This window comes from Stenella coeruleoalba (assembly GCF_951394435.1).
Source record: "Stenella coeruleoalba genome assembly, chromosome: 11".
NCBI lineage: Eukaryota > Metazoa > Chordata > Mammalia > Artiodactyla > Delphinidae > Stenella > Stenella coeruleoalba.
The window spans coordinates 7,737,864-7,748,451 of NC_137157.1; the positions used below are offsets into that span (position 1 = coordinate 7,737,864).

Sequence of the window (10,588 nt, forward strand, 5' to 3'; positions counted from 1 at the left end):
TTTTAGGGGGCAGTGTGTCTTTATTGGCCACGGACTACTCCAGCATCTTTCTAGGCCGGGTGGCAGAAGCGATGCCCAGGCCCTTGCCCTCCCCTCCTCCCAGCTGATAAAGCAGGTGGAGGTCCGACCAACTCCACCCCCATCTCCTTGCCTGGCCCTGTTTTGAGCTCTGGGGCTGCAGGTGCAGCCCTCGGAGAGCTCCCAGCCTGGTGCAGGAGACCATGTGTGGTCCAGAGTGGGGACTGTGGGCAGTGAGGTCAGAGAAGCCTTCAAGAGTGTCGGGTGCGAGAGCTGAGTCTTGAGGTTCAAACAGGACTTTTCACAGGTGATATCTGAGAGACGGAGAAACTGCAGCTTGGAGCCGAATAGGGGTCTGTCCAAGGTTTTCTGGCCTGGGTGTTCCTTCCCTCCAGGCCACCCGGGGCTGGCCCTTGTTCCTTCCTAGCTAATGCGGGTCCAAGCTTCAGATCAGACTGAGAGAAGCAGCACAGATCTCGTTTCCTTAACCTCACAACAGGTCGGCAGTGCCTGATTCCTGGGACCCAGGGACTGAGGAGGGTGCCCCGCCCCTGCTCAGCCCTTCAGAGCAGCTCCAGGTGCAGGGAAGGGCCTGGGGGCCTCTACTTGCTGCTTACTGAGAAAGGAAATTTCCCCCCAGACTCAAACGCCAACCCTAAGATTACACAGGCTCCAGGTCCCTGAGCACCGTGATTTGGGGTCTGCAAGATCACAGATGCCTTTGCCTGGGCAGCCTGTGACCCCCACATAGGAAGGCCTGCTCAGCACCAGGCTATTCCCACTAAAAGGAGCTCAGCTATGGGCCAGGAGCTCACAAACTTATCAACTCCATTCTAAAAGCTCAGACTGGAAAACCCCCAGGAAGCATGGCAGAAGGCACTCCTAGCAGCACTGTTTGATGGCAGGAACCTAGAAGTGACCCACAGGCCATCAGGAAAATGGATCAGGAGCCAAGCCGCACAATGCAACGTTACACAGCAGTGACAGTGCATCCACTGCGGCTCGGCACGCACCGTGCACGCCGTGGATGGATCAGTAGTGACGTCGAGTGAAGAAAATCTGTCTAACGCCCTTAGTTCAAAAGCCAGTAAATGGAACGTGTGGGCATGTGTATGCGTGTGACAAACCCAGCTTTCACGATAGGAGTTAGTCTGGGGAGGGCAGGGGACAGGACGGGGTGGAAGCACAGTTAGGCCACCGTCGTGCACCAAGATTCTAAGTGATCTAAATCTGTTTGCCTAAGGAGCCATATTTTTTAAAGGAAAATTAAACACAGGAGAGCATTTCTTGACACAAAAAGCACAAGCCATAAGAAAACTTGCCTATTTCAAAATAAAAAGTGAAAAACAATGACCAAAAATACTGTAAAAGTTAACGACAAGGTGAGAGAGTAGAAAGACATTGTGACATATATAACAAGGATTCATGTTGAGAATATACATCCAGTTGAAAACTGGGCAAAGGGTATAAACAGGCAGTTCACAGAAGAGGAAACCTGAAGAGCAAAAAGAAATTATGTTCGGGCTTCCCTGGTGGCACAATGGTTAAGAATCTACCTGCCAATGCAAGGGACACGGGTTCGAGCCCTGGCCCGGGAAGATCCCGCATGCCGCGGAGCAACTAAGCCCGTGTGCCACAACTACTGAGCCTGCGCTCTAGAGCCTGCGAGTCACGACTACTGAGCCCACGTGCCACAACTACTGAAGCCCGCGCGCCTAGAGCCCGTGGTCCATGACAAGAGAAGCCACCACAATGAGAAGCCCGTGCACCGCAATAAAGAGTAGCTGCCGCTCGCCGCAACTAGAGGTAGCCCGTGCACAGCAACGAAGACCCAACACAGCCAAAAATTAATTAATTAATTAAAAAAATAAAAGGAATTATGTTCAACTTTACTGGAAAATAAGGAAATGTGAAATACAACCACAGATAATACCATTTCAGACCAGACTGGCAAATACGATTAAAAGAGGTGACACCAGGAAAGAGGTGAATCTGGCACGTCTTACACGTTGCTGGAGGGATGTCAAACTACTAAAAGACACTATAGACAGCAATTTGGCAGGTACTGAGAAAGCTGAAAATGCACGTAGCCCGTGACCCCAAATTCCATTTCTAAGGATCTACTTGAGAGAAACTTGTATGTGTACACAAGGAGACATGTACAACAGCAGCCTGATGAGGGACACCAGGAAATTAAGAAATAACCAAATGTCCGTAAGTAGAATAGTTAGATGATGGCACGTGCATGCAGTGAGATCTCATGTAGCAGTTACAGTGAGTAAACCGGATGCAGAAGCTACCTGCATCCACTGAGTAAATCTTCAAAAAACACTGCTGAGTGAAAGAAACAAGTTTGCAAAATAATATGCACTGTTTGATACATTTAAAAAAATTAATGCCCTATATCGTAAAATTATACTACTTCATGAAAGTGGTTGCCTCTGGGTAGAAAGGGAGGAGAGAGAATGAGACTACACCTCCTTATTACCTGCGTCTGGGGCAGATTGCGCTCCTGCCTCTGTCCCATGCCGCTGTTGTGGAATATTTATAGAAGGGAATGCTGGAATTACTATATAAAAATGAACGAATTTTTACAATATGCACCATAGGTGAATCTCACTAAAATAATACTGATTAAAAAAAGCCAGACAGGGCTTCCCTGGTGGCACAGTGGTTAAGAATCCGCCTGCCAATGCAGGGGACACGGGTTCAAGCCCTGGTCCGGGAAGATCCCATGTGCCGTGGAGCAACTAAGCCAGTGCGCCACAACTACTGAGCCTGCGCTCTAGCACCCACATGCCACAACTACTGAAGTCCGCACACCTAGAGCCCATGCTCCACAACAAGAGAAGCCACCACAATGAGAAGCCTGTGCACCGCAACGAAGAGTAGCCCCCGCTCGCTGCAACTAGAGAAAGCCCGTGCACAGCAACGAAGACCCAACAAAGCCAAAAAAAAAAAAAAAGCCAGACATAAAAGGATAAACACTGGGGACTTCCCTGGTGGTCCAGTGGTTAAGAATCCACCTTCCAATGCAGGGGACGCAGGGTTCGATCCCTGGTCAGGGAACTAAGATCCCACATGCCTCGGGGCAACTAAGCCCGCATGCCGCAACTACTGAGCACTCGCGGGCCGCAACTAGACAGAAGACCACGTGCTGCAACGAAGATCCCGTGTGCCGCAACAAAGACCCGACACAGCCAAATAAATAAACAAATATGGGGGGTAAAAAAAAGGATGCACACTGTGCAATACTGTTGATAGAATTTGCTGAGCGAAATAAAGCACATGCAGAAGTCTGTGTGTGAGGACTTCCCTGGTGGTCCAGTGATTAAGACTCCGCGTTCCCAATACAGGGGGCCTAGGTTTGATCCCTGGTCAGGGAACTAGATCCCACATGCCGAAACTAGGACCCGGCGCAGCCAAATAAATGTTAATAAAAAGTCTGTGTGTGGTGTGACACTATTTCTTGTTTGTTTGTTGTTTTTAAAGCCAAAAAACAGTAATGAAAGCTGCATTTCCACCAGAAACACAGATCTAAAGTATCATAGGATCTGAAAAATCATAGCATACATAAAGGTTTTAAATGTTTGCTATGGTCTAGATGAACTATTTCATTTTTTTAAAAAATGCACATGTCCCCAGGAAGATAAGTATTTAGGTATTCTTTGCAACACTGTAATAACAAAATTGGACGCAACCTAAACGTCCAAGATTAATGAATAAGTTGATACACTTATACAGTGGAATACTATACAAGTCAAAATGAATGAATATAACTAAGAAGAATCAATTTAGATAGTTCCCTGATGTTGAGTGAAAAAAAAACAGATTTACAGAATAATTTATGTACAGTGCTAAACGATGTATGCAAATGTATTATAAGCACAAACAGGGCAGAGTTAACTGTTCTTGAGCACCTACTATGTGCCAGGTGCCTACCTTAACCCCCAGAGCAACCCTATGAGCTAGTTACTGATACTCTGTCTTTTCACAGAGTAGGAAACTGAGGCTCGGTGAGGTGCAGCCCTGCCCAGGGACACAGCCGGAGGAAGCCTAGGTCTGGGACCCACTGGCCAGCCCCTTGAGGCCCCTCCCTGCTCGGCCGGTCCAGGGACTCGGGTCTCAGGCCTGGGCCAGGATTCTGAGCAAGAAGCCCTGCAACTTCAGCCGCTGCTCCTGCCATGCCCGCCCCTCACTCACCTCACAATGCCTCCCATTCAGCCCTGTCCCCGCTGCCAGGTCTGCGGGCTGGGAGGGGGGCTCCCGCTGGCGTCCAGGCAGGGACCGTTGCCAGCCTTCCCCTGTGCTGCATTTCCAGGCTGGACTGGCCGTGCGATCGGCATGGCGGGGTGAGTCTTTGGGCCCTGCGGTGGCAAGGTGGGTTAGAGAAGCTGAGTGCCTCCAGGCAAACCCCTGCCCCTCTCTGGGCCTCTCAGGGGCTGGGGGACAGGGGCTCTGGGATCTCCCGGGGCAGAGATTCTCCAAGGGTCTCTCCGAAATGGGTTCCGAGGAAGACGGTGAACGTGGCCGCTCCCAGGAGCTCCCCTGGGCTAGTCCTCCAGGAGCCTGTCTGAGCGCTAGGCAGGCCTGAGGCCTGGACGCTTGTCCCTCAGGGATCTGTCCCCACACCCCCGACCTGCCCTGAGCCTCAGCCTCACTACAGCTCTACAGGATGCCACCAGCCCCAAGGCCGGGCTGGACCCTGGGACCCCAAGGAAACTGAAAACCGCATGGTGACAGCCAACCCAGTGAGTGGAACACGGGAGGCTCAGGGTGGGAGTCAGCCCAGGGATCAGGAAGGGTTGCTCAGAGAGCTGAGGACAGAGGGAAAAGCTGGTGAGGCAGAGAGGAGGGAGCTGCTTTGCGTGCTGATGGTGGGGGAGCCCGGGGTGACACTGAAGGGTCTGAGCGGGTACCAGTTGGGGAATCAGGAGTCAGGATTTCCCAGCAAAGGCAGTGAGGAGAGGCTGGAGGGATTTCAGCCAGGGGTGTCAGGGCCCATCTGTATCTTGGAAAGTTCCCTTTGGTTGGTGGTGAGCGGAAGTGGGGAAGCCAGGAGTGCCACCGTGGCGCGGCCCTCCCTGTGGAGAGGCAGGCGGTAGTTGTGAGGTAAAGGGGTCCAGCTGGGTATTGGGTAGACGGGGAGTGGATGGACAGACAGGAAAGTGGACAGACCTTGCCCAAAGCACAGCCCCAAGGCCATACCCGCAGTTCCCCCCATCCCAGGCCAGGCCAGCGGGGTGGCACTAAGATGAAGAGAGGACAACAGACGAATAAACAAGAGAGAAGTCGGAGCCCCTTGCTTGCCTGTCAGAGTGGCTCTGACCAGCCATTAAGGCTCCTCAGGGCTTTCGGATCCCACGACACCTGGTCTCCCAAGTTGTGCCAGCCCTGGGTCCTCCCCTCCGGCTGCCAGGTTGTCTTCTCGAGGTGGGTGCCATTACGCTCCCTGCCACCATGGTGCTGATGCCACTTCCGTCTGAGGAACGGCTGATTCTCTCTCCACCGCCAACCTCACCCTAGGAGGACACAACTTCCCCTGGACCCGGGGGCTTCTGCACAGCCTGGGCACACCTCTGAACTGCATTCGGAAAGGCCTCACTGAGCCACTGGCAGACAATCAAAGGGACTTGCTAGGTTGCCTTTCTGAGCCTGTTTCCTCTGGTATAAAACAGGGATAACAATGCAATCTATGCTCTGGGGAGGGGTTGGAGGCTCAGGGTAATGACAGCTTCCCTGGGGCCAAAGGAGGAAGACATCTGAGGGGCTCTGGGACAAGAGCTGGGGCTCAGTGAGTGGACAGTGTGGGACCCTTGCTTCTGTGAACACCTGACCCTTCTTCTCTCTGCCAGGCCCCAGAGTGTCTCCGTGGTGCTGCTGCTTCCTCTGCTGCTGCCACTGGGGCCAACCTGGCATGCAGCTGCCCAGCGCTGCCCACAGACCTGCGTCTGCGACAATTCCAGGCGGCATGTGGCCTGCCGGCACCAGAACCTCACCGAGGTGCCGAATGCCATCCCTGAGGTCAGCAGGACAAGATGGGGTTGGTGGGGGGGGACAGCAGGAGGAGCCCGGGCTGGCACCAGTGGATCTGCCATTGCCGGGCTGGGAGGCCTTGGCAAGTCACTTTTCCTCTCTGAGCCTCAGTCTTCACATCTGTAAAATGGGAATGATAATAACCAACAACAGGGAGACAGTCTATTTAAAATGCTATGCAATTGGAACAAGTTAGGTGACCTATATAGATACAGCATTGAGTTAATTACAGGCCCTGTGGCAGAGAACTGGGGATATACTGGACTAAGGTATGGTCTCTGTCCTATGGAGTCAAGAGCTAGAGGAAAAGAGTGAAAGTAAAGGGGCAGTGACAATTCAATGTGAAAAGTGCTAGACTAGGGGATACCCAGGCGGCTGGGGAGGAAGGCTTCCAGGAGGAGGTGTCAGGGAGCAGGATGAAGAGAATGAAGGAAACGTGAGGGGGAAGAGAGTGTTCCAGGTGAGGGAACAGCACGTGCAAAGGCCAGGGTAAGCAAGGGGCACAGGCCGTGGTCCTGGTGCCGCTCAGCCTCCCCTACCTCTCCCTGCTCAGCTGACCCAGCGGCTGGACCTCCAGGGCAACATGCTGAAGCTGATCCCCCCAGCTGCCTTCCGGGACCTGCCTTACCTGACACACCTGGACCTGCGGCACTGCCAGGTGGAGCTGGTGGCCGAGGGTGCCTTCCGAGGCCTGGGCCGCCTGCTCCTCCTCAACCTGGCCTCCAACCGCCTGAACGCGCTGCCCCAGGAGGCGCTGGACGGGCTAGGCTCGCTGCGGCGGCTGGAGCTGGAGGGGAACCTGCTGGAGGAGCTGCGGCCGGGGACGTTCGGGGCGCTGGGCGCGCTGGCCACGCTGAATCTGGCCCACAACGCCCTCGTCTACCTGCCCGCCATGGCCTTCCAGGGGCTGGTGCGCGCCCGCTGGCTGCAGCTGTCCCACAACGCGCTCAGCGTGCTGGCCCCCGAGGCCCTGGCCGGCCTGCCCGCCCTGCGCCGCCTCAGCCTGCACCACAATGAGCTGCAGTCCCTGCCCGGGGCGACCTTGTCCCAGGCCCGCGGCCTGGCCCGCCTCGAGCTGGGCCACAACCCCTTCACCTACACGGGCGAGGAGGACGGGCTGGTGCTGCCCGGCCTGCGGGAGTTGAGGCTGGACCACGGGGCCCTGCAGGCCCTGGACCCCAGGGCCTTTGCCCACTGCCCCCGCCTGCACACCCTGGACCTCCGTGGGAACCAGCTGGATGCCCTGCAGCCGCTGCAGGGCCCGGGTCAGCTGCGCCGGCTGCGGCTGCAGGGGAACCCACTGCGGTGCGACTGCCGGGCTCGGCCCCTGCTCCAGTGGTTGGCGCGTGCGCGCGTGCGCTCGGACGGCGCGTGCGGGGAGCCGCGGCGCCTGCGCGGTGAGGCCCTGGACGCCCTGCGGCCCTCGGACCTGCGCTGCCCCGGAGCCGGGGCGGAGGAGGAAGAGGAGGAGGTGGCGGCCGCGCGGCCCCGTGTCCCTGACGGCACCTCCAAGGAGAAGGCTGGGGCGGCCAGGCCCTGCCCTCGCGCCTGCGTGTGCGCCCCTGAGTCCCGGCACAGCAGCTGTGAGGACCGCGGCCTGCAGGTCGTGCCCCGCGGCTTCCCCAACGACACCCAGCTCCTGGACCTGAGGCAGAACCACTTCCCCTTGGTGCCCCGAGAGGCCTTCCCGGGCCTGGGCCAGCTGGTGTCGCTGCACCTGCAGCACTGCGGCATCACAGAGCTGGAAGCAGGCGCCCTGGCGGGGCTGGGCAGACTGCTCTACCTCTACCTCTCGGACAACTCGCTCTCCAGCCTCAGCGCTGCCTCCCTCGAAGGGGCGCCCTGCCTGGGCTACCTGTACCTGGAGCGCAACCGCTTCCTGCAGGTGCCAGGGGCCGCCCTGCGCGCCCTGCCCAGCCTCTTCTCCCTGCACTTGCAGGAAAACGCTCTGGACCGCCTGGCACTGGGGGATCTGGCAGGCATGCGGGCCTTGCGCTGGCTCTACCTGAGTGGGAACCGCATCACCCAAGTGTCCCCCGGGGCACTGGGCCCCGCTCAGGAGCTGGAGAAGCTGCACCTGGACAGGAACCAGCTGCGAGAGGTGCCCACTGCGGCCCTGGAGGGGCTGCCTGCCCTCCTGGAGCTGCAACTCTCGGGGAACCCGCTCAGGGCCCTGCAAGATGGGGCCTTCTGGCCCGTGGGCCGCTCGCTGCAACACCTTTTCCTGAACAGCAGTGGCCTGGAGCAGGTGGGCACAGGGGGAACAGGGGTGAGGGGAGGCAGCACGAGGGTCTACGCAGCTTGCGTTCACTCAACCAACACTGCCGCCCCTGCAGTGCCAGGCCCGAGGCTGGGCGTGGGGTCCCTGAGATGAGCCCGACCCTGCGCCTGCCCCAGGGAGCTCAGGTGTGGGCCACAGACCAGGAGGAACGCTGTGCCACACGGAGGGGCTTGACAGGGAGGGCACTGCCGAGGCCTGGAGGAGGGCGGAACGTGGATCCGTGGGGTTACCTACTGTTGCACACTATGTGGGCAGAGCTTTGCCAATATGCGGGGGTCCAGGCATAGCAGAAAGAACCATGGACTGGGGGTCTGTGTGACTTGCAAAGGGCACGTGCTTTGGCAAAACCTGGGTTTCCACCCCAGCACTGCCCTTCCTGCCCATCTTGGGCTCTCTACTCCCCTTCTGCACGGGGAGCATGAGGCTCCCTCCCAGGCCTGGGGGTGGGACAGGCCTGGCAGGAGCTCACACCAGGGCCTGGCGCCTTCTTGCAGATTTCTCCGGGGGCCTTCTTGGGCCTGGGGCCTCGGCTCCAGAGCCTACATCTGCAAAAGAATCAGCTGCAGGCCCTGCCCGCCCTGCCTGGTCTCAGCCAGCTTGAGCTCATCGACCTTAGTGGCAATCCCTTCCACTGTGACTGCCAGCTGCTCCCACTTCACAGGTAAGCACCCCCAACTGAATGCCCCAGCTGGGGACCCAGCAGCTGCTCTCAGTCAAGCCCTGGTGCCATCTGAGCACCTCTGGCGGGCGAGGATCCTTCCAGGGCCAGCTACCCTTCCTGGGGGAGCCAGACATCCACGGGGCTTGGGTGGGCTTCTCTGAGCCCCTGTTCCCTCATCTATAAAGTGGGAATGAAATCTGCCCAGCCTAGTGGGGTGGGACCTAGTAAATGTGTGAGAGCACTTTACGTCACTGCCTAAGAAAGCAACAAGAACCGTGGAGTCTGGTGACCTGGGCTCAAATCCACCTCTGTGACTGACCATCTACCTGTGAGCCATGTGTCCTCTCTGTGCTGGCCCCTCATCTGGAAAGGGGATGATAGCGATTGCATCCACCTCCTGGTGGCGGTCGTAAGAATTACATTAAATTAGATCCTTATCTAGATTGAACAGCGTGTGGGTCTTCAGCCCTCTGGAACTGTTTATTACTGGCCCCCTGTTACAGGGAGGGGATTGAAGGTTGAAATGACTTGCTCAGGGTCACAAAATTGGTGAGTGGCCGAGTCCCACTGCCCCCGCATCACTGAGGACCTCTTCGCTCTCCTCAGGAAAGCTCAGCACAGTGGCTTCCCCGAACCCCCTTTTCTCCTCAGGTGGCTCACTGGGCTGAACCTGCACGTGGGGGCCACCTGTGCCGCCCCTCCCAGTGCCCGTGGCCAGAGTGTGAAGGCTGCAGCTGCTGTCTTTGAAGCCTGCCCGGGCTGGGCTGCCGGGAAGGCCAAGCGGACGCCGGCCCCCAGGCCTAGTGCCCAGAGGACCCCCATGAAGGGAAGATGGCAGGGAGCGAACAAGGTTGGTTGGGGGCAGGTGCAGGGAGGCCTCGCTGGGTGGGTCAGGTTTTAAAGCCCCTGGGGTAGCAGGGATCTGACTTGTCTTGGTCCCAATTTCGTGAGCTTCTAGATCTGGGTAATGACCCTGTTGCTTCCGTTAAAAAATGTCTATCCCCCTCTCCTTACCTCCTCCACCTCTGGGCTAAGCCCAGAGTGGGTTTGTAAGGAAATGACTGTTTCATCCCACGGGACAATGGCCTTTCCGATTAAGCTGCAGCATCCCAGGACCCTGGGTATCCATGAGAACCCCACAGTGACTGTTACTGCTGGATTGCCATTGATTCAGCCTGTCCCCACCTGATCTCGGGGGCCTCGCTCATCCCTGGGGCGGGAAGAGCAGGAGTGCAGGTGTGTGGTTGGTGCCACGGGTCGGACTCCATCACCCCCTTGACATTACATTTGCTGTCCGGACAAACCCATTCACACTGGAACGCTCAGTTGTAGCAAAATCTCGCAGCTCATCAGAGAAGAGTGCGCAGGACATGGGCACCCCTCCACGTGGCGACCCGTGCTGGGTGGTGAGGGGATGTAGGGGAGGCAGACCTTAGAGGAAAGCCGTGACCAGAACAGGGTGGGCTCTGGAAAGGAGGGGAGAGGGCTCTGCCTGCTTCTGGACCTGCAGCTTGAAGAGTTGGGGCACCTAGGGACCATCAGATGGTGTTTGTATCAGTTCCCTAGGGCTGCAGTACCACAAACTACCACAA

The 10,588-nt window shown here is 57.2% G+C and overlaps 1 protein-coding gene across 1 annotated transcript; it reads left to right on the forward strand.

Annotated features, from left to right (window-relative positions):
- Positions 1 to 3,926: 3,926 nt before the first annotated feature.
- CHADL (chondroadherin like) lies at positions 3,927 to 10,243 on the forward strand. Its single transcript, XM_079936869.1, has 5 exons — positions 3,927 to 4,370; positions 5,874 to 6,042; positions 6,608 to 8,302; positions 8,830 to 8,996; positions 9,648 to 10,243. The coding sequence occupies exons 1-5, from the start codon at positions 4,228 to 4,230 to the stop codon at positions 9,895 to 9,897; spliced, it is 2,424 nt and encodes an 807-aa protein (XP_079792995.1). The 5' UTR covers positions 3,927 to 4,227; the 3' UTR covers positions 9,898 to 10,243.
- The last annotated feature ends 345 nt before the right edge of the window (positions 10,244 to 10,588 follow it).